A 24,405-nucleotide genomic window follows, 5' to 3' on the forward strand; every position below is an offset into this window, starting at 1 on the left:
TTAAGATCCCTTTGCCAAATGGCTAAAATTTCTGTTACCAGAGGGTTCTGTATTGAACTCGCATATGCAGCATGAAGAAATGAGGGCTGAGGAACTGCTGGAACCTGAATGCCTCCTGAATGCCTCCTGAATGCCTTTTCCAGGCTACCTGTTAACTCACATTTTGATGTTATCTGACAGTAACGTGAAAAAAGCTAAATGGCCACAGGCCGTATGAAATGAAGTCACGGGCCGTGCATTCCCCAGCTGTGGTGCAAAGGAAATGACTGATAAAAATATTTTTTCTAGCTGACCTCCGGCTTACCTTTGTCTGCCAAAGAATTTCCGGCTAATTCTCCACTAAAGCTTTCTTGCAGCTACAGCCTATTCCTAGTCTTGCGTGTCAGAAATATGGACCCCATCTGAGCCCGTTTATTGAGGCACTTTAGATAAAGAATGAATGAAAGCTTTGTTCTAGATATGCAAATATTGCTCCGTAAGAGAAAGTAAGTAAATTGCTCTGTTCCTATGAAGCAATAGAACAGCACATAGTGTTTGGGTCGCTCACTCTTAGGGAAATTATTTTCTCTGTGTGCAACAGCATGGAGGTACTGGAGTCTAATTTAGACTAAGGTCTAATTTAGGGAAGAACTAGGAAAAGCACTATAAAAATAAGCAGGTTAAGAATTCCCTTTGTATTCCCTCCATGGATTTGCAAGGGGACTGTGGGGAACTCGGTCTTGCAGCAGCAAGTATTTGGCTACCAAGCAGGTGAACGGCATTCAGAAACCCATCTGCTGCTGATGCTCAGTGCATGTGAGGAGTCTGACACCTGAGAGGGAGGTTCAGAAAGCTGGAAAACTGAGTGAGGTACAGATGTACACAGATAAATTATAAAGCAGTATATGTATGAGAAAACAGCATTCTCAATGAGATTACGAACCCAATCCTGGGCAAAAGGGTTTAACTGGAGTAGGAGTCACATTAATCTTTCTCACTGGTTTACAACAAAGAGAAATAGTGGTGTTGCCCCGCGCCTGCTGTCCTTGCTCAGAACATGTGAGACTAAGGTTCAAAACCTGACGAGAGCACCTGTGCCTTCTTATATATAGCATTAACACTTTCTTGTGGAGCCTATTGTTTTGACAGAGGCCTAAAATCTATTTGCTCTTTGGCCCGAGATGAAGGGAAGACTGCTCTCACTGGTGGGGACCACTGCTCTCTTCTTTGCTGGGGACTCCTGCCCCAAGAAGCCGTCCCACTGGCAGTGAGGGAGAAAACAGAGGAACAAATCTGTGTTCTCCAGCAATAAACCACTCAGCTGAAGTGGGCTGGGCAGGGTTCTGGTACTGATTCCCAACCAGGAAGACTGTTTCTCTCTGTCTGTGTTTTGCTCTGTTTCTGAGCAACTTTTCTCAGTTGCTACCCAGTGTTAGCCACAGTCCTGGAAGGTAGGAGACCATGTATTTTAACTCCTTCAAGATTGACATGAGTGCATTATACCTGGTTTTCGAAAGAAGTTGGAAGTTGCTTACCTTCAGGACAGAATCCTGGGAGGAGCAGATCCCTGAGCCACTTCTTTGCATCTCTATGGCTCCGCAGGGGAGCGGGATTTCAGGTGCCCCCCTCTCTTCTGTGCTTTCTAACGGACAGGTTACACAAGTTTTGTCTGTTGACTTGCACACTGCCAGTGTGCAATCTAGTCATAAGCAGTATTAGTATTTTTTTTTGTGTGTGTGTGAATTTCAGTGGCTTTTGAATGTTTGATTTAGTTAACTGTAGAGTGAAAAATACTGGAATTTTCCTTACAAACATAGCCCTTAAAAACGCTTAAATACAGGCTAATGGGAGCTGCAAATGTGTGCAGCTGTGTCTCTCTGACAGCATGAAATGTGCTGTTGTGGAGATAGCCAATATAAATTCTACACACCATTCATTTAAAGTCTCAAGAAGAGCAGAAAAAGCCACACTAAAACGCAGTCTCCTACTGGGCTGGCCCTAAAATTAAAACTCTGCAAACGCACGCAGGGGTCTGTTTCCTTAGTTTATTAGTACAAACAATGCATACACAAGACTGTATATTGTTTGAAGACTGCAATAGATTTCTAATTTAACAACTCTGTAACAAAATTTAACTAAATTTGACATTTATGAAAATATAAATCTCTGATTGGGTAGGTTTTCCCAACATTACAAAGTTTACATAAAAACATTCAATATGATCTATTAGTTGCAAACAAGTTAGGAAAAGTCATTAAAGTCACTTAATATACTATATTGGCTTGTACATAGAACATTCACACACTACATTAAGTTCTAGCTTAGCATTCATTTCTTGGAAATTTGTGGCATGGAGTTCTCATTTGAAAAATAAAATTGGTTTGTTTACATCGTTTGAAAAATTTTCCACAGATATGCCATCGTTAAGGTATGCAAGGAGAGAAAAAAATTATCCTTTCAGATGTTGTCCAGCATTTCTTTTACTTGGGCAAATTAGATTTTTTTTTTTAAGCATTTGTCATTATTTCATGTAATTATTTCACAATTTCTGCCTTCAAACTGACAAAACTGTACAAAAGGCTCAGAACAGTTCTAAAGCAGAAAGTGAAGGTAGTAAGTAAGAAAAACCCATTACAAATTGGAACAATAAAGAACCTTTGGACAGCCTTTGCATTTAGTGGAGAATTTTAGCACATATACAAGCAGTCCCAGAGTGTTTGGTCATCTGCATCTGCATTTATCATGGGAAAGAACAGAAATGATAGTAAGGCAAATGTTATCAAGATTAAAACATGGCATGTCTGAAAGCTTTCTATTAAGATTACTTTGGGGACATAGTTTAGACTTCTTTACAAGAAAGTGGATAGCCACCTTTTAGCATTAAGAAATTCATATGTTTATCTGCAATGCCCTTTCTCTTTGAAAAAGTTTTCTTTACGACCTGTACTAATAAACACTGCGAAGACAAAAAAAAATCCCCAAACCAAAAAACAAAAACCCAAGCCATATATTCCTTTTATGACCTAGTATTTTTTAAATCATTTTTTATCACAATACAGAAACCTGAAATCCCTGCATGCAATTAAAAAAAATAATCTTTCAGTCCTTTCACTGAGGTGAAGAATTATCACCTCACATGCTGACATGTTTGCAGCTGACTGATGCCTACTCCTTGCAACCCAATGATTAATCCCAATTAAAAAAAAAAAAAAAAAAAAAAAAAAAAAGGTATATTTTAAATGATGATGGAATGTATCAAGTGTTCCAGGTTGGCAGGTGACATCTTGTCATTGCACCATCAAGCAAGAAAAACGCATTTTTGCAAGTGGGTATAAAGTTGGCTGTTAGCTATAGACCCAGCCCTGACCACCTCTAGGCGACTTGGTTTATAAAACAGTGGTCTGCCTTTCTCACCTCTCAGGCAGAGCTTCAGCTCTAGTTGAAACAGTTTGTCAATTCCACGTAAGATCACCTAACTTCTGCAATAGCATAACAATTTTGATAGTATTGCTAGAAATTTTTAATCAAGGCCCTGGTGAAATCTTGGACTGAACCTTGTATCCCGAAATTTAAAAAAAAACCCTGCAGCCGATTGCTGATATATTTGCTTTTTGTGTGTGTGTGTACGTAAATCTTAGAATATTTGTCGAGGAAAAAACAGCTGGTCTGCCCTCTGCTGTTTCTGTCTGTCTTCCAAGAAATGCACTGATTTTTACTTGAATTCAGAAGACAAATCTATGCTTTTATACTATTACTCAGGTAAACTAGTCCAGACGGGTACTCAGTTGTCAGCAGCAAAACTGTGTCCTCTGCAGTCTATGGCTGAGCACACTTTCTCGTAGCAATAGTTGTGTTTTTTGGTTGGTGTTGCTTCACTCACCTCCGGCTCTGTAACTGTAATGGGGCTATCCCTTGCAAATACTTCAGTTGATTCCCTCCAAATGCAGTCTGCAGTCACTTTGAAGCTATAATTGTGACATTTTGGCCTAATCACTTGTGTTGTGTTGTTGAAAATCTGACGGCTATTTGAAGTAGCAATTTTAATTTTCAGTGCAGCGTCAACTCGATCCACTACCGTGTAAGTGCCTATACTTCCGTCATCAAATCCAATAATAATATTTAAATGTCTCTGTGAGAGTGCGAGGAAAGTGGGAGTTTTATAAAGAGAACAGGCACCGATGTTTTTGCCATCCGCCAGCCTCATTACAATTAAACTGGAGATCGCACCGTTGTCATCATCTTCCTCGCCGCGAAAACAAATGTACACGAGATAGCGGCCATCACGAGACAGCCTTTGCCTCCAGATGATACCGGGAGCGTGAACCACACGAAGTTTTCCGCTGTGTAGATCAAGCACATTGATGTTCTCATCACCACGAGTTATAATTCCTAGCTTGCCGTTTGGGGACATTTCAAAGTCTTCCAGATTTTTTAAGAAATTGTTAGGCAGTTGTACACGCCTGCAGATGACTTCCTCTGTTAGGCTCCAGACGTTCACCGTTTCAGTAGATGTTATAAATACTATAATATCTGGGCAATCTGGTATCAGTTTGATGTCCACAATGCTCGCACCATCATCGCAGCAAAACTTCTTGGTTATACTGCCTGTCCAGAGGCTCACTGCCAACACTTTGTTCTTCGCCATTCCGACTACAAAAGTGTTTGCGGTTGTTATAAATGCGTTCTGTAAGGCAACTAAAATATTGCAAACCCGATGTCCTGTGGCCAGTCGCCAAACTCTGGATGCATTTTGCTCACAGAGGGAGACTACAAACTGGTCATTATGAGTGATCATTAGCTCTGAGATTTTTTGCCCGTTGATTCGAAAGATGTTTTCGCCGCTAACAGTGTGCCATACATACTGGCTGCATTTATCATCCGATGTAACCATTATCTCTCCAGAAGAGGTCAGCACACAGTTTTCAACAATTCCTTCGTGCTTGAACACAGCTTCAATAAATCCAGTGCTGAAGTTCCACTTGTGGACAGAATCCGATCCGTCCAATGTGTATATTAATTCCCCTCTGGCCGGCAGCACCAGTCTTTGGATAGGTTTGCCGGATTTGTCGATGTTGGACATAGCAGTTATGATGTCTATATCCCAGATAGAAAGGACACCACTGGTGGATAAGGATAGCAGCATGTTATGATGATTTGATTTAATTAGCCTGACTATAGTTCCTGAGATTTCCTGTAAGCTTGCCATGCACTGTCCTGTATCTCTTCTCCAAACAAAAATGGCTGAGGTATTTTCCATTGAAGCAATTATGCAGTTGCCATTTTTGGACAATACGGCAGATATAAAGCGCTCATTGTGTTTAGCTCTAAACTTTTCGGCCACCTTCCACACACGAGTGTCAAGAAGCTCAATGCTGAGAGCCTTACAAATTAAAATTGCACTTTGGTCTTCAGAAAGCTCTATGCTGACAACCTCGCTGTCTTCTCTCCTGCAGTCAAAGTCATCCGTAAGCTGGGGATTTGCGATCTCCTCTGTATTCCAAACAGAGAGGCTACCCTCACTGTCCACCATCACCATTTCTTGGGCTGTGTCCAGAATGAGAAGGAATTTCACAAATCCACCAGAAAATTCGGAGGTCACGGTGGCCAGCTTCTCTCCGCTGCCTAAGTGAAAAATGGTTGTGGTGTTCAAATACTGCCCGCAGAAGGCATAAATTCCGTCCGGAGAGCACTGCACGCAGGTCACTTCGTACCAGCAGTGGAAGTGATAGAGAGGCCAGCCGTAAAGCAGGTCTATGACGGTGACATCTTTGCTGGCCTCCAGCCATGCGAGTGCGTGGTTGACCGATAACGTAAATCCATTTATAAAACTGGAGCCCCCCCCTATTCCACAATGTTTTGACCCCTTGATTTCCATTTCAGACAAAAGACAGGAATTTATGTTATCGTATATCAAAAGGGTGTTTTTTGTTGTAGCCACTACAAGGTACTTTTCGTCACTAGTAAGTTTCATCCCTAAGATGACAGATGGAGCGGTTGTAATCTGCCTCAGGAGCTGGCGAGTCTCTACGTCCCAGGTGCTGATGGAGCCGTTTTCCAAAGCAGCGATGATTGTGCTGGGATTAAAAGTGGGCAGGATTTCCGTGACGTGCATGCAGCTGGATGACAGCGGCAGGCGCTCGGGGCTGTAAGTCACGTCCATGGATGAATGCAAAGGGACGATAGAGCAGTACTTGGGCCCGTCCTTGTCACATTCTAAGAGGAGATGTCTGAGTTTGGGCAATGAGCTTACTACTGGCAGGAGCCTTTGCTGCAGCTCAGCGGAGAGTGACCCTGGGTATTTTACTACTTTGAACTTTATACTGCGGAGGGTACTGGCCAGAAACTTCAGCTCCTTTTCTTGCGAGCAGGTGTATGCTAGTTCTATGTCGGAGAGCGCTTTATCAAACTGCCCTATCCTAATCATGGTGTACAGCCAGCTGAAGTTCATAATGACTCCGTACAGAAGATCATCTGTTCTTCCACATCTCGTCAAGTGATGAATAAGCTCCGTCATTTTTCTGTGATTGATAAAAAAGATATCGGGCTCTAAGGGATTACACTGAAAAACCCACGGCTGATCAGGTGCCTGCCTGTCAAAAGCAATCTGATCCATGCAGTGCTTTTCGTCTTCATTCAGGCCTCTGCTGTCATGGTCGGGACAGCCATTCAGATACTGGTCGTTGCTGTAAAAAGGTTTTCTTCGTCCACCTGACCAAACACCAAGGAAATACTCTGCCATGACTGTGTGCATCTCCTGCAAATCTTCTTCGTTGTTCAGGTACAGCTTCTGGGCAATTAGTTGCAGGTGCCTATTTGCCCAAAGCAGCAGCGTTACATTTTTCACTTGTCGCTCTATTAAGTATCCCTGTAAACCCTCCTTAAGCCTTGCAATGTATATGTAGGGAATTCTCAATGGGTTACTTTCTCGGATGCTCTCGCTGAGTTCATACATAACGCTGTTGTCAAGGGCTAAAATATCTTCCAGTTCCATTTCACTCAGGCCAGACTTGGACATAGTGATGTAGCCAAGTGCTCTTGACAGTAGTCGTGATCCACACTTACTTTCCAGCGACCAAAACAACTGTTCTATGCTTTCATGTACAGTGACACAGAGGGAGGACTCATCCACATCTTTGTGAGATCTCCAGTTCCTGACCTCCCTGAAGGTTAAGTTCACAAACATAGGCAGTGTGCACTTGGAGAATGCTTCATTGACGTAGATTTGTTGCCCTGATGTTACTTTTCGTTTAACTCGCAGCAGCTGATGTTTCAGCACTTGGCTACACATCTTTCTGTCCCTGGCAGTCAGTTCAATGTAGTTGTCTTCTTCATGAATAAGGCACCTCAGTTTTTGCAGGATCCCATGCTTGTTTGGCAGTGTTGACAAAATTATCCGCACTGAGCGGGGGAGGTGAATGGGAAGCCACCAAAGCTTCCTAGCATCATCGCTATCTGTTAGCTGTTCTAGGGCATCAAAAATTATCACCAGTGGCCTATGGAATGAAGATTCATTCAAGAGATTTATGAACAAGTCCCGCAGGTCATGAATCTTTTTTGGGTAACTTTGTACGAGGCAACGGTAGTTGACTGCTAATTGCTCACAAACGCTTTGAAGTATGTTCTTCAGATCGGTACTTGTCTCGGTGGATCCCAAAAATCTTATAACTACCACAGGGTCAGAATCAGGTCCCATCTCTTCCTGCAGCCAGGAATAGGCCTAGAATGTAGAGCATGATTTAGTTAGTATCTAAATGAAGCACAGTAACAGAGTTATAAATAGTAATTGCCTATATATATATATAAAACTTTTTTAAATGTTACCAGTTGAGTGGAAGTGCTCTCACTAGCAGTTTGAGGTTGCTTTGATTTAGTGCACTGGGTGAAATTTAAATTATATGTCATCTTTGTTTAGCCCAGGTTGTATCCCAAAACACTAAGACACAGATCCACAAAGAGGATCTTACGTCTATGGGGACCTGAGCAGAATTTAGTCTGTAAATCCCAGGGTACTCTTTGCAAAATCTGTGTCTCACTTCTGAAAGTCAGTAAGGCAGATGCTCTTATTAATAACCTTCCTTAGACACTGAGCAATCATCCTTGGCCAGGCAGACCTGCTTGGCACCGAAGCTTGCTTAATATTAATTTGCAACAGAGTTATAAATACATGCCCTGATGATTTTGGTGGACAGGGATGGGAATATAGGATTGCCCACTGCTAACTGGTTATGTTAATTCCTGGACCACTGAAGTATGTTTTCTCTTGGTGCGCTTGCACTGCCATAATGGGTAAAATGTATTTTTTGCCCTTTTTTTTTTTTTGGTTAGCATACCCTAAGCAAGTGAGGAATGTGGCTCTAAATCCTCTCAGTCTGTGCAGGCTAACTCACTCAGTTCTCTCACGTGCTAAGTCTTTTTCCCTCACTTAAGACATTACGGAATATTTTAAAAGAAAAATATAACCAGAGCCTCAAGGTTAACTTATGTACTGGGAGCTGAAATGAGATTTTGAACTGTAAATCCCAATTTCATGTAGGCAACCGATGTGAATCTAGGAAGTCACGTTTGGAAAGAGAGAGGATTTTAAACATTATTGTCCCCTTCTCTATTTCCTTCTGGCTGATATGGCTGATATTTCCCAGCCTACTACTGTGCCAAATTCTCTGAGCACACTGCAGGGAACTCGAAGTTGTGACTTCCAGCTAGAGAATTAGGCTTTTTTTTTTTTTTTTTTTCCCCCACATCTGGTCCTGCGTTGCACAGTGGTTCCCTCATGTCCCTGTAGTACTCAGCCCAGTGGCCGAAGCAGCATATGTCAGCTAAACACAGGTATTTTTGCTGGTTATTGCAGATAGATTTCTGGCAAGCGTATTTGTAGCAAGTGTATCAGTCTAATTCTGGAGTAATTTCTGATGAGAACATAAAACAAGATAGCATGACTTGGAAAGACATGCTGTATTTGTGAATAAGACTAAAAACAGCATATGATGTTTAAATGGTTCCAGATTCATAGGACCTCTGTGGAACAAAAAGGAAAAAGATCACTCTGAAATACAGGTTGATAATTCAAAAATATGTTGATCCCTACTAGTTTTTTGAAAGCTCTATAAGCTTTTCTTTCAGTTGGGCATTATGTATACATGTTGCTAGTCAAAGGAAGAATCTTTTTCTCAACATGTATAAAACAATAAACAGTATGTCAGTTTTATAATCTTTATTTAATGTATTAAAGTCTGATATATTGTCAAGAGGAAGAATGAAAAGGAAGCCTATATGCACAAATGCTCTTGGCATCACCAAACTATGTAAGGTATTTATTTACCTTCTTTGCCACTTCGGCTAATAGAAGAGTTTTCCCTGTGCATGGTCCTCCGTATATGATAAGAGGGTTAATGTGTCCTATTTTGCTAGGTAGAACGTATTTGTGAACTATATGCAATGCCTCACATCTGTATTCATAAAAAGTGGAGTATGTTTTACATAGTGATGAATGCTGAAGAACTTCATCATACAACAAGTCTGTCTCTGTGTCAAAATTCTGCTGCACTGTTGCCTGGATAATATCGATCATGTCTTCATAGAATTGTTTACCGAGTCCTTCAATGTAATGATTCTCCACTTCTTGGGAGTAGCCCAGTTTCATGTCACAGTGAGTGACGGACGTGTACACTCTCAGATTGGAGGATGCGACGATGGTAGGAATGAATTCATCCCTGAGCTTGATCAGCTTCTCATGGGCTTCAGGATCTCGTAGAAACTTCCCAGCTGTATGTACCACATCCATGTATTTTCCCATCTCTGGGATTTTAACAAAACGCTCGATATTGGCAATTTTCCGAATGTAGCAAACACACTTCTTTAGGAAAGCTGGTGTTTGTTTACCCAAGGCAAAATCAAGTTCATCTTCAATAGCTGAGGATGAAAAGAGAAAGCAGAATCTGTTATCTTTTCTTTATAGACAGTTCAAGACCCCACCCCCCAAAACATGCAGACTCTTAAATGATTGCATCTGTTTTCTGTGAAAAGAAGAAAAAGCACAGAAAAATTGCTTGTCTCAAGCAAGAGCAACAAGCATGTTTTCCTCTTCGGTTAGGTGAGAAATACCAACAGAAATATATTTTCATGTTTGTGGAAAGGTTGATAGAAAAGATAGTAAGTGTACATACAGAAATAGTCTGAACTTTACCAGAGGAAAGATATCTCTTTGCTTGGCTGTGTTTCATTTTTCCTTTCTCATACAGCAATTTCACAGCAGTCTTAAAAATCTTCTTAATCTCTTCTGATATATCTTGCCATTTGTTCTCATTCACAGAGTTTGAAGAAGATTCCATCTTTTAAAAATATCCATAGTTAAACAGTAGCTGTAATACATCTACAACTTCAAAAACTGAAGGTCTAATATGTAAGGTCATAAATAACAGTAACAGAGGAACACACACAAAATAAATACGTTCAACTTCTTATACTGCAGATAATCATAATGTATTCTTTTATAGAATTATAAAGACTATCTACTTTGAATATTTTTTCAGTTCCTCCTGTAGGTAGCTGATGCAATGATGCAATATTCCTCATGAATAAGACTGAGAAAACCTTAATAGCAGAAGGGTTTTGAGAACCAGAGAACCGAGCCTGAAATAATGATAATAAAGAAGCAGTCTTATTTCTCCTCTTAAAGAGAAGTAATAACAATGATAATTAAAACTTGGATTTCCAAACTGAGGTTCCTGGTAGTGGTAAATAAGCACCTTATATTTGAAAAATACAAGTTTTCCTTAAGGCAGCTGGTAGTCACTGCTGCATGACCTACTGCAGGTGACGTGTTTAAGGGGTCTCCACTTTTCCTGGCAGTGGGAGGGTGCCATAATAAAAAGAGTGGCCTTGAGGGTTACGTTCCTTAGCAACTCTTTCTCGCCGTGTTCAGAGCGGTATGTCTTTTATTATTTCCAGTGAGTTTATAAGATGTAACTGTGTTAGCTTTAAGTTATGAATATCCTTTTGACTACTCCTGTTGTGTCAGTAGCTTGAGGAAAGGTACAAAGTTTTAATAACAAAAAAAAAGTCAAGCTTTATTCATAGGACATTGTGGACATATTAGCAAAATAACGCATAAAGTTTCAAAACTTGCTTCCTGCCTAGAGGTAAGTAAGTCAGAATTAGCCACATTATTACTGCATTCAGCTCATTAAACATTTCTGTGTCAACGTGTTGCATGTTTTCAATGTATTTTCATGCAACAAATACTACATTCTGCTACATGATGGGTGAATGCAGTATAACAGTTTAATTTCATTTTCTTCTACACTGCAGTAAGTGCTCAAAATGAATGTTTGCTCTGTTAAGGACCTCTCTTCTGTATGCTGAAATCTCTCCTTGGATATATAGGATGTGTAGGAAGGCAGAACTGAGCCCTGGGTGATACATAGTCTTTACTGTCACCAGTTAACGACAAATGCATGTTTTAAAGATGATAATTAATGGTGTTTGAAAATCTTCTGTTAGTATACGGTTAGGAAGTTAATAGTATGGGATCTGCCCAGGGATAACATTAGGCACTTCAAGACTCTTGAAGGGCTGTTTTTTAACTGATAGGATTTTTTTAGGAGGTGAATGTGACTTACCGTATTCTGGTAGCTCTTCAGCATTTCAGATTTTGGCCTGAGGTAATACGCTGGTGGCACTGCATTCTCGTCCCTGCAGTACCACTCCTCTAAAATCCTTGTTTCTAGCTTAGCCTCTACGGCAGCATCCAGGATCATTTCAAATTCGGCTGACTCGACTTCCCCTGGTATTCGGATGTTGCCATACTTCTCTCCCAGTAAGCCCTGTGTATTTGCAGGAAAGTAGGGATTACATTTTTCTTTTTACTGATGCCAAGACCCTCCTCAGGATCTGAATTTCTTAAAAACCAGTGTGGTAACTAGTTTCATGACTTTGAAATTACTAGAAAGGCAAACAGATATAGTATAAGATGAATTACTGTTGAGCTACATCCTACTATGATGACTTGGTAGAATTTCAAGTAGGTGCATTAGATTCCTTAACATTAACTGGTAATAAAAATACAAAGGCATTCAAAAGATGTAATTAAAAACACCCAACATATTTTCTTATCACAGTATTGACTCGTGTATGATTGATTCCTATTAGTTGGCATTAATCACACATGTAAAAGTGAATGTAGGAATACTTCTCTGTGGACTACAGGATAAGGATGCATCTCTGAATTCTTTACCTCTTGGTTTTATTCTTGGTTTCCACTGTAATGGAACATAAGATTTTATGTTCTGTTTGGTGAAAATTCACATGAAATTGTGTACAATTCCCATTAGTATTGTTAAAAATGTGGCTTCTAGCAGAAATGCCAAGATCGATGTTGTAGAACCACAAACTGCTTTGCTGTCTCATATTCCCTTACTGCAAACAATGTTCAATGTCTTTGCCCCAGTAGCTGTCCAGGGAACGAACAGTGAGGCAAGGGAAAAGAGTTTTGACCAAATAACAAATAGAAATGGATCAAAGCTCATTTTAGTACTTACCTGCATATATTTGGTATAAATGTAAACATCTGTGGATGTTAGACCACTTCTTTTTCTTAAGCTGTGGCAGATAAGATTTGTTACCTAAGTAACTGAAGTTTAAAATATTGGTTATGATGCTATGAATACATTTTATAACTTAGTTATGTAGTTTGCTGCCTATAAATACTAAATAAAAAAGGGTTGGGAAAAACTTTTTGGAAGATAGAGCTGTAAGACATTTCTGCATTCTTTCTACATTCTTTTTCACATTTGTGACTATCAGATTACTTCTGCATTCAGATCTTGGTCCACAGAAGTAAGTGAGAATTCTCACTTCATTTAAAATAGAATTCCATTTTTAAATTTCTTTCCTCTTTTAGATGTATTCAGTAAAGATTGAGTTAATGAGAAGTAGTACTTAATGTGGAGAGGAACCAACGGTATCAGCATCATGATTTGAACTGGAAAGATCTTTTAGCAAATTAATGCTAATGCAAATACAGTAGTACCCTAAAAATGTAAATGACCTTGTTTGTAAATAATAAAAGTCTAAATATTAATTTTTAAACCACTCATCATAATGAGAAGCTGTTTTAAACTTTTTCAGCTGTAACTAAACCCTGAAAATCAATAACTGATGGTGATGAAGCTTGCTGCATAGATTATAAAAGCGTGATGCTGCAGATACCCTTTTCTGAAGCCAGCTGTGTTGGCAGAAGGTACTCATGCGGCTCATCCTGCTAGATGCTGCAGCCCCAGAGCACAGACATCCGTGCAGTTTACATAAACACTTAACCTTTTTCAGGCAAAAGCACCTGGGTAGCTTAGACCACAGCTCACATTGTAACCTGGCTGTTTTTTGCCTGGAGCTGACTGGGGAGAGCTCACACACTACAGTGCTAGCTCTGATGGCGAGTGGTTGGCCTGACAGCCCAATAATTTTGGAATTCTAGAGCTGCAGAGGTTCAACAAAATATAATATTATTTTCTTTCTTTTTTTCAAGTGAGATTAATAACTCTATCACGCTGAACTGCAAGCCCTAGCACATTCAGAGTGATGTAGAAATCTCCTAAATTTCTCTCAGTGGAGCTTTGCTATGCAAAATTTGCAATTACCTCTTGTAGTAATTGTTATTTAAAATTCATTAGGCTACACTTTTTCTGAATTTAAGTCCAATGGATTCATTGTTGCCTGAGCAGAGATCAGTAGCTGGGCCTTTCACTAACAATATGAAAATGTCAACATTAAAATATCTTGTTTTAATGTACTGCATTTAATCAACTAAATTTGTTTTGGAATTATTCTGTGTACTTTTTGGCTTCTCTGGTACAGTTCATGCTGTTCTCTCTCCACTGAATAAGAGATAAGAAAAGCATTACTTTAAAATTGAAAGACAGTTTTTTTTTGCTCTATTTTATCTGTCATTGCAGCAGACATTATGTAAATAATCTTGCACTAGGGAACATCTTCCTGACCAGTTGAGCAAAACACATTGAAAGGGTTTTTTTAACACAAGCAGAATACTAGAATCACTGCAAATGATTTTATCATGAGCTTTTAAATGAAACTGAGGCCTACACAAAAATATTATTTGAAAGCCTTTACATTTTGTAATCAAATGGTTTCCGTAATTGTGCCCACTACATGCCAGAAAACCATTGTGGGGATTTTGGCAGAAGTGCTTCATGAGTTGAGCTGCATGAGAAGAGCTGCATGAGTTAGCCATGCTCAGAGCACACCTCTGAAACTTGGCTTTCTTTAATGAAGGAATACTGCTTCATGTGGCTGGTCTGAGCAAGGTAGGACTCCATTTTTTAACCAAAACACATGCATTTTTGTAATTAAAACAAACTTAAGGAGCAGCAGAACAGAGATTTTGAGGACACTTGGGGCACCTACTTGGTGAATGTGCATTTAGAAAGGCAAGTAAATGCATTCATAACTTGGAGGTTCTTATACTGTAAGATTAACAAGCAAATAACAAGGAATAGAAATACAAACATGATAGGAACAACAACAACAACAACAAAAACACACACACAAAAAAGAAAAAAAAACACAGAACTGGAATGAAAGGAATTGATTATGCAGGCAGAAACAGCAAACCATGAGTTGGTCTACCATTTAGAGCAGGGCAATCCAAGGCACTTCACTGCGCTGTGTTCCTCCTAGAACCCCAACAGAGGTTAGCTAAGGTTCTGGTATTAGTATCCAATTCTGTGTAATCATTCAAAAACGTCTTTGGTACAAAACTCTTCATGGAGTCATTCCTGTACTGCTTGATAACTCCAGGCTAGCCTGAATTTGTGGCCCGGTTTCATTGGCCATCTAGCTGAGGTATCGAAACACAACTTCTTTTCATTTTTCTGGAGAGGACAAAAGTAACTCACACTTTTTCTGAAGGACTCTCATACCACATCCCATGACTGCAGCAACGAATTCTGAGCCAACCCCAAACTTGTGTGGGATTTCCTGCTCCAACTAGATACATTTAAGCATATGGGACCCCATGGGTTTCATCCTGGGGTACTCAGAGAGCTGGCTGATATCATTGTGAGACTTCTCTCGATTGTTTTTCAATAGTCTTGGGGTTCTGGAGAGGTCCCAGTTGCCTGGAAGCCAGCAAATGCGTCAATTTTCAAGAAGGGCAAGAAAGAAGACCCTGGTAATTTTAGGCCGGTCAGTCTCACTTCAGTGCCTGGCAAAATTACGGGGAAGATTATTCTGGTAGTTACTGAAAAACACCTGAAGGAAAATGCAGTCATTGGTCACAACCAACATAGGTTCATGAGGGGAAAGTCTTGTTTAATGATCTTAATTTCCTTTTATGACAAGGTTACCTACCTGGCTGACTATTGGAAGCCAGAATATGCAAAATTTTTGGATTTCAGCAAAGCTTTTGATGCTGCTTCCCACAGTATCCTTCTGGACAAAATGATGAGCATACAGATAGACAAAAACATAATGCAGTGGGTTGACTGGCTGCTGGGTCAGGCTCAGAGGGTTATAGGAAATGGGATGCATCAGGCTGTTGGTCAGTCACTAGTGAGGCTCCATTTTAAGGCCCATTTTAGCAGCCATTTTTAGCTCCATTTTAGGGCTCCATTTTAGAGCCTGTTTTCTTTAATGTTTTCCTAAATGACTTGGGTGGAGGACTTGAAGGTATACTAAGTAAGTTTGCAGATTAACAGTAAATTGGGAGGACGTGTTGACTCCCCTAAGGGTAGACAGACCTTGCAGAGAGATTTTGACAAACTAAAGGGCTAGGCAATTACTAACAATATGAAGCTTAACAAGAGCAGGCGCCAAACGCTGCATCTGGGATGGGACACCCTGGCTATACCTACCGACCGGGGGATGGGAGGCTGGAGAGCAGCCCCATGGAAAGGGATCTGAGAGTTCTGGATGACAGCAAGTTGAATGTGAGTCAACCTGCCCTGGCAGCCAAAAGGGCCAACTATGTCCTGGGGTGCATGAGGCATGGCATTGCTAGCCAGTCAACTGAAGGGATTGTCCAGCTCTTGCTCTGTGCTGCTGCGGCCTCATCTCAAGAACTGCACAACATAAGAAAGGCATAAAACTATTAAAGAGCATCCAAAGGAGGGCAGCAAAGATGGTGAAGGGTCAAGAGGACAAGACGTATGAGGAGCAGCAGAGGTCCCTTGGTTTGTCCAGCCCAGAGCAGAGCAGGTTGAGGGGAGGCCTCATGGCGGCCTGCAGCTCCCTCACGAGGGGAGCGGAGGGGCAGGCGCTGAGCTCTGCTCTCTGGGGACAGCGACAGGACCCAAGGGAACGGCATGGAGCTGGGACAGGGGAGGGTCGGGCTGGGGTTAGGGAAAGGTTCTGCACCCAGAGGGTGGTCGGGCACTGGGACAGGCTCCCCAGGGCAGTGGTAACAGCACTGAGCCTGCCAGAGATCAAGGAGCAGTTGGACAGTGCTCTCAGACACATGGTCTGATTTTTGGGTGGTCCTGTGTGGAGCCAGGAGTTGGACTCAGTAGTCCTTGAGTGTCTCTTCCAGCCCCAGATATTCTATGATTTTTGATACTATGATTTGTATGTACAGGCTGTGAAAACTCTATCTTCCTGTGCTTGGACATGGTGATGAGGCATGGATGTATCTCCTTCTAGCTGTTACCAGGGACTTGCCATTTCCCCTCTACTCCTTTTGATTTTTATCTAAGTGTATCCTATTAGGATACCATAAAACCACCCAGAACTTCAGGCGCCTAAATGAGAAGCTCAGAATCACACATCTTTCTCCAGGGGCTTCTGTGTCCAAGCTGCACGTACACAGGAGGCTTGCAGCAGCCCCTGGAGATCTCTGCCCCTCTCTCTGTATTCCCTATACATTCAAGTAGGAAAAACAGAACAAACGAGTTTGAAGAAAATATAGTTTCTCACAGCCTTCATGTTACTTCATGCTAAATGCAAATAAGAATATTATCATCTACAGCTTTTATGAAAAATACCATGGTACTCTACAGTAATAACCTAAAACTTCAATTTGCGGTAACAACATTGGAACATTTTGATGATTATTACAGGAAATTATTTTTAAAGGGAACAGTAATGTTTACACTACATTCAGTATCAAGAAACATTTTTATACGCAGACTTATGAATCCAATGTCCCACCTGATGAGTCATTTTCCTTTAATAGTAAAACAACAAATTAAAGATTCATTAGATTGCAGGTGATAGAGCTGTTTAAAGCGATCAGGCTGGCAAACATGTATAAAAGCAATGAATTGTGTCTGACAAAACTTCATAGAATTAACACGGAGCAACCTCAGCAATAGTCCTGCTAGCTTTGTTGCGCCTGAGGCTGAAGTTAAAGGAAGATTATTAAAGGCAGATTAAAAAATTACAGGCAGTCACAATAATGACCAAAAGGAGGAAACTAATGAGGTTTGGATTTGATCTTGAGATATGATGGATGCATAGTGCATGCCATGTTTTAAGTTCAGACATCATTACTGAAACATTCATGAACCCTAATACCATACCTTGTATCAATAAAGAACAAATTGAAATTTTAGATATATTTAATTTTAACTAAGATATTTAATTTCTCTAGTATATTTAGTGGTAGATAAAAACAAGCCATCAAATTATCATAGAATCATAGAATTGTAAAGGTTGGAAAAGACCTCCAAGATCATCTGGTCCAACCATCTCCCTATTCCCAATGTCACCCACTAAATCATGTACCTAAGCACCAGATCAAGTTATTATAGCAAGCTGGACTCATTACTGATTGGTTTCATTCATCTTTTTTTTTTTTTTTTTTTTTTTTTTAAATAAGAAATTATGCATTAACATCTGAAAATGTCACTTTGACAGTCAGATATGCAATGATTTGTGATTTCAGATACTTTCCACCTTAGCATTTTTTTTGCCTATTTGCCAACAGAGAAAGCATTTTTTTGCCTATTTGCCAACAGAGAAAGCTACAGATTCATTGAAAACACAGTTTGGTAGCTGATGAATGATCTGATCCAATGATCTTTTGCTGGGCTTCATGGGATCTGTCCTACCACTTTTACTGCTTCATCTCTGTAAAGTTGCACTTGTAACACTAAAACATATCTATGTCCTCTCTGCCTCATCTCAGACAAGTCCTTGATTGCCAACTTTTTGATGAATAATTATTCAAGAAATCACCTTTGAAGGAATTAAACTGTAATTAATTTTTTAACCTAAGATACCTCTTTTTGTCCAGATGTAAGCACTTAAGCAATTTGTTTTGGCAACAGCCAAGAGAGATTCAGAAGCATATTGTCCCCATTTCACCTAGGAATTAGGTGCAGGGAATTAAGTCTGGGCAGGGATTCAGAGCTGTGACAGGGCTGCAGTGTTTAGTTGTAATGGGATAGCAGAAGCTATTGTTCCTAATTGTCAGCCCTGTCCTCTTCACAGGAGCTGTTCACTGCTGAAGTAGGAAATCCTTGCCCACTTGTGAGTTAGGTCCTGAGTGACTCACCTTTCAGCCTGCTAAATTCATGTAAGCTCAAACTGAGATCAATCAATCAAAGTGGAGCAGCTTGTTTAGGAGAAAGCGGTGGGGATGCAGTGAATGGATGCAGTGAATACTTCATCCTCTGGGCTGGAAATTGCCTGCAGGCACCCAGCATCAGCATTCAGGTGTCACTGAGACACACTAAGTGGTTCCTCAGGCAGATGCCAGACTTGTAGGGATTTAAGTGCTGTTAAAGTGCCTTAGGGCATTACATTGTTCATCTGTTGCTAGGGGTTTGGCTGCTCCCAGTGATGTCCCAGAGGTGTCCTTCCACTCACCTCTAAGGGAACTGTGGCTGTCAGGCTGATAGAAACTCACACCATGCCTCACCTCATGCAAGGCTGGTAATGAGGCAGCTCACTGTGGATAGAGAGGTTTGTTTCAAAATCTCTCCTGAACTGAAAGAAGGTGCAAGTTTGTGGTCAGTAGGTACGTCAGGCTTCTTGGAAGCTGGACAGCTGCCTGAGTCTGCTCTTCTAGGCTTCCTTCCCCTGGTGAATACGTCTTTCTATGAAGTAAAACTTTTTTTCCCCTTTAAAGCCACACATTTCAGTCAAATAGCCATTTTGCTCAGTGAAATGACCTTATTGCACTAATGCTTGCTGTGATGTCAATCTATTAACTGATAAAAAGCATGTTACAGCTATAGATAGAAAAGACATAACAAAAAATGTAAGTAGAAGATTAACGTTTCTATTTAACTTCAATTTAAAAAGACCTTAGACATTCTAAATGTTCTGTCTAAAAAGCATACTTATTACAATCAAATGCTGATACCCATCATTTTTGTTAAATTGGTACGTACACATCTATGTGTGTGTATGTGCAAACTGAAGATGAAATCACCAGTGTAACTACAAGAAATACTCTCATTTTCAAACCTTACTTTTTATATTTATACTGGCTACATTCTATGTCCCATCTTTCATCCTGAATTTCCACGAGATAACACAGTGCATTCCCATGTCCATCCTGCCTAGAAGACTGGTTCCAAGTCAGGAAAGGACCTCAGAATTGGTAACATACAGGCCTACTTACCCCCTTGGTCTGCAGAAATGTGGGCTTTACTGATATAAGCAAATAGGTAAATAATGACTTCAAAATCTGGAACAAAATGGCCAGTATACCTATTTATAAGGGCCTTTTATTTAACGTCCTATTGAAAGAAATTTAGTACAACTAGAGGTCTTTTTGGTTTGCTGCCAGTGTATTGTAACCCTATTGTAGCAGTACCCTATAGAAATTACATATGCAATATAAGGTGATTAAAATATCTCAGGCACAGCCAGAGATATTTTGGGAAAAAAAAATAATCAAAAAAGAACAAATATAACAGGCTTAGATGGACCTTGTTTCTGAGAAATAAATATTATTTGAATACTAATGGCTAAACAACAGTGAATCATCTGAACTGAAACAAGAAAAGTGTATTTAGTTAAATTTATTTTCACTGCACTAATGATTTCAACAATAAGAAAAATAAACATATGAATCCACTGAAAATCTCAATAGAGCATACATGTTAACTGCTTGTTAGGCTAAGCTGCAAGGAATTAAATTTAACTGAACTGAATCAAAGTGAACAACTGAAAGCAAGATGGAGAAGGCTTTAACAAGGCACTTTATCCAAACCAAGCTTTAGGAAGCTGGAATTCCAGGGTACCTGGCAGATAAAAGATGTCCTGAAAATAGTTGCCTCTACTTTTGTTCCTGCTACCTGTAATGCGGTGCAGTGTCAGTGCCTTTGGATGCTCTCACACTGCTGTGCACTGACAGAATATTCTTTAAAATCAAAAATATGAAGGAAAAAACAAAAAGACAAAAAAGTTGTAACCTGTGATTTCCAAGATGTAACTGCATTCAGAACTACTTTCTTGTTGTTGTTGTTAAGTAGAACAGTTCAGTTGGAAGGGATCTTCTAGTCCAACTGCCTTACTGCCTGCAGTTGTAAGGCCATGCAGCTTAGGAGACAGAACATCAGAGTTGGTGCAGACCTCTTAAATTTCAGTCCTTCATTCCTATTTTGCATCATTTCAGTGTTGATGCTGGTAAATTCCTAAGGCTTTTGCCACTAACTCAGATTGCCTATCTATAAAATGAGGATAATGACAGCTTGCAAAAAACAAACACCACAAAACCCACAAATAAACAAAAAACATTTTCTGTTTTGACTGCTAATAGCAAAGGATGTTGTGTATCAGCTGGGATGGGGCTGTCACTTTACATTTGTCTTGTTTGTTTTTAAGAGAAAAATGATACATTCAGATCAGTAGCAAACATTTTAATTTGGCTTTTCCCTATACCTGGTGATAATAATAGTGTCCATATCCCGATCCTTTGGTTGAAGCTTGCAAGTAAATATATTTATTTTAGAACTTCACCTGACTGCACAAAACATAAAAGAATAATTTTTTTTTTCTTATTGAAATTATGATAGTGAATGGAAAACTGAAAGTATAATAAAGATATTTGTGCACTGAGAAATAGATCTTTTTCTGCCCTGCCTAGATATGCATTTACATTCCCTGGCTTGAGAAATATTGCTGAGTGCTGGGTTGCAGAGGTATGCCTTAATTTCTCTATTTTTCTTTCCCTGGAAGCACTGCAGAAGTACATGGAGGTGGTGGTAGCAGTGGCACAGCTATAGGTACTTCAGGAAGTTCAGAAGGATATTGCCTTCAGTTCCATGAAAAACAAGAAGGGCTTGTTGAACTACCTTGTAAGAAAACCGACTGTAATTGGGGCTGGAAGTATGGGGTGCAAGTGCTTATGTCTTTTGCTGTGAGAAATGTACCTGGCATGAGGTGTGAGAATGATGGTGGAGTTACTTGATCCTTAGCCTTTCAGGAAATTAAAGAGAACAGCTGAAGCTGAGTAAACCAATTCCCTCAGCTCTGAACTTCACCCACAGTGCAGTATTTTTAAATCTCAGAGCTTCTCCCTAGCGGTAGGGAGATATGAAATAATGGTGAAAGACTTCTCAGGGTGTGGTGGGTAGGAGCTAACAGTCCATCATGCAGGGAGATGTGTTTCCTCAGAAGAAATTCATGACCTACTTCCCTGACACACTTTGCTTCATCAGAACACTCCTTTCTTCTGGATGTGAAAATATCAATGGTGCCCTTCCTCCACACTCTTCCGTCTCCTGTGTGGTCACAGAACACCAGTGTAGTTCATTTTGTAGCCTCTTCTTTCACTGTCATTGCTGGGTCTTCAGTCTCCCTGAGCGTGGGTACAGGTGAGAAAATCAGTCAAAAAGCATAAAATAATATAAGGTCTGTGAATAAAGATGGGGAAAGGACTGAAGAAGATTTTTACCTCTGGCTGTACTCTTGAGCTCGCACTCGCTCTGATTTGCCTTCAGACAAATGAATCATTTTTGCTTTGCTCTTTTTTTGAAAATGGCTGGGAATCTTCATAATGGGCATGCACATTTTTCCTCTCACATAAAGCGTGGGATCTTGCAGATGACTTCTACTGCAAGCCCATATTCCTGTAAATTCTCTGACAGGTCCCATAGCAGTTTGTAATAGTGGAGCTGGATAGAAAAACAAACTACAAGGGCTAGATCTAATAGAAGATTTCAGCAACCAGCCCCAGTCAGTAACCTTGCCTGTGGAAATCCCTACCCTTCCTGCAGTGGGTGGGAAGAGCACCTTTCCTGGAAGATCAACCCTGTATTCTAGGCGACAGCATGGCGGTGTAACTTCGCTTTGTAAAATAATCACAACACTCACCCAAGCAGGGAGGAAACAAGAAAGGGTCTGAAATCCTGCCCTGCATCTCTTAGGTGAAGACTGGCTAATGGAGAAATGCTTCTCCTGCCACTGCTGCGTGATGTGCCTCACTGGGCAGCCAGGGATACAGGCATCATGCAGCCAGAGAGGAAGAAGACACCCTGAGCCTAGGGCTGGGAGGACAGGACACCAGCCCCAAGGAATTAAAATCTAGGAGTTTTACTGCCCTCTTTGGTATGTTTCATATGAAAGAAAGGATGCTGCCTCCTGCTGAACTCATATACCTTCTAGAAGGAAGGGGCCACATTTTTATACTCTGGGAAATATGACTATGCTAATGTCCATAGGAAGGGTTGCTTAGTTTCTGAATTCCCATTCTGAGATGATATTTAAGATAAGTGATGAGCCAAAGAGCTTAGACTGAGGTGATTTTGCGCATGGCAAGACGAGATGAATTAGATACCTAAAGGATTAACACAGAGGCCTCTTGTCCGTAGTCACCTCTGAAGCTGCAGCAGCCGACGAGAAGTTTCTGGGACTGCGAAATCTACTCATGTTGGGCACATGCACTCTACTGGAAGTGGACCTCTATCTTTCTGTTCAGTAACATAATTATGCTGTCTTTCTCAGTAACATATATAGCCACTATAAAGGTATTAGAAAGTGTTAATTAATGAGCATCATCTGAGGCAGAGATCACTGATGGGATCACATTTTTAGTAACATCCCCCCCCCCAACATTAGGAAACCTAAAACTAATTTTAATATGATGTGACGTTTCACTGCAAATTTCTTTTTGCAGTGTTTTTTTTTCTTCCCTTCTTATTAGAGCTAAACAGATTGGTATTCATTGAGAGTGCAAATGAAAACCTAATTTTGTAATTAAATGTCAAGAAAATGTTTTCACAAGTTGCATAGAATAATAGAGTCCCCATGAGCCTGATACGACCCATGACCGTGTAGTGCGTTGTCAAGCAGCTAAACACCATTAATAAACATGTTTTGCAGGGATATAAAACAAATGAAGGCCCAAAGGCAAGCTTTTAGTGTAGGGGACATTAGTTCTAGCAGACAATAATGCTACCTCTCCGCAGCACCCAGAATGCAGTGTTTATCACAGTATGCAAAACAACGTAATATAGTGAAATGACCTCTCTGATAACTTGAGTTTTTTTTTTTTTTTAATGCACAATTTCCTTCTTTTTTTCAGAGAAGAAAGCTAAAGTTAAAATTAGTATTTTTCAGCTTTCTTGTCAGAGGCAAGGAGGTGTACTGTGCCCTATGATCTAAGTCAGTCAAGGACTTCTAGCAAGTGGTACTTGTTGTGTCTGCTGCATGTATGTTTTGACAGGTAACTTCAAACACCCAAGTAACATGCTGTTGTAAAACTTCTCAACACTGTGAATAGTGACTCAGTAAATAGCTTTGATAAAAATCTGCTTCTATTTTATCTTAAGTCTGATGTTTCTTACATGTGAGACTCCTAACTCTGTCCCAGCATCTCTATCTCCCTCCCAGCCAGAACCAGGACACCCATAAAGGCAAAAGCCGTGACAAGGAGTGAGACTGTTTCCAGATAGGACTGTAAAGGAAATCTTTTCCTTCTGAAGGGAAACAGAAAACAATGGTAAAAATCTAGATGTTCTTTCATGGAGGAATAGGATCACAAAGAGAAATGACTGCTCTTTTGGGACATGAGAAGACCAAACCAAAGTTTACATAAGAAATCACATGGATTTCACAAAAGCAGCTAAAATTGAAGCAGCAGGGTTAAATGATTATTTTGATGTACTTCATCCTATGCACTGCATCTTTTATGTGACTTGGCAGACACAGGAAATCATCCTCTAATTTGAATTTAGAATAGACTGAAGCAAAAAAAGAATAATGCTCTTGTCGTTTAATATTTTTTAAGAGGGAGATGATGTAACTTCAGAGAATTGATTTAACGCAGAAGAACTCTTGGGAAGACACGGAGCCTGAAACCATTTTTTTTCAAAGGGATATCATCTCAGGACATTATTCCCTGCCTCCAATAAGACCAACTGGAAATTTTATCACTGCTGTTTTGGGAATGTAAGAGGTTGTAGAACAACTGCCTGCCTCTCTTCATTGCAGATGCTACTCGTGACATGGTGGTACTTTGTT

General features: G+C 40.2%; 1 protein-coding gene across 2 annotated transcripts in view; it reads right to left on the reverse strand.

The window, feature by feature from the left end:
* Window positions 1-2,009: 2,009 nt before the first annotated feature.
* The window catches only part of NWD2 (NACHT and WD repeat domain containing 2), a 59,431-nt gene continuing 37,035 nt past the window's right edge, over window positions 2,010-24,405 (reverse strand). For both annotated transcript variants that reach the window (XM_035325196.1, XM_035325197.1), the window contains 4 exons: window positions 11,598-11,801; window positions 10,163-10,307; window positions 9,299-9,888; window positions 2,010-7,696 (listed from right to left, as the gene is read on the reverse strand). In XM_035325196.1, coding sequence (XP_035181087.1) covers window positions 3,761-7,696; window positions 9,299-9,888; window positions 10,163-10,307; window positions 11,598-11,801 — 4,875 coding nt within the window. In that variant the 3' untranslated portion in view covers window positions 2,010-3,760. The remainder of the gene's footprint in view (window positions 7,697-9,298; window positions 9,889-10,162; window positions 10,308-11,597; window positions 11,802-24,405) is intronic.

The sequence above is a fragment of the Oxyura jamaicensis genome, chromosome 4 (assembly GCF_011077185.1).
Source record: "Oxyura jamaicensis isolate SHBP4307 breed ruddy duck chromosome 4, BPBGC_Ojam_1.0, whole genome shotgun sequence".
In the NCBI taxonomy this organism is placed as follows: domain Eukaryota; kingdom Metazoa; phylum Chordata; class Aves; order Anseriformes; family Anatidae; genus Oxyura; species Oxyura jamaicensis.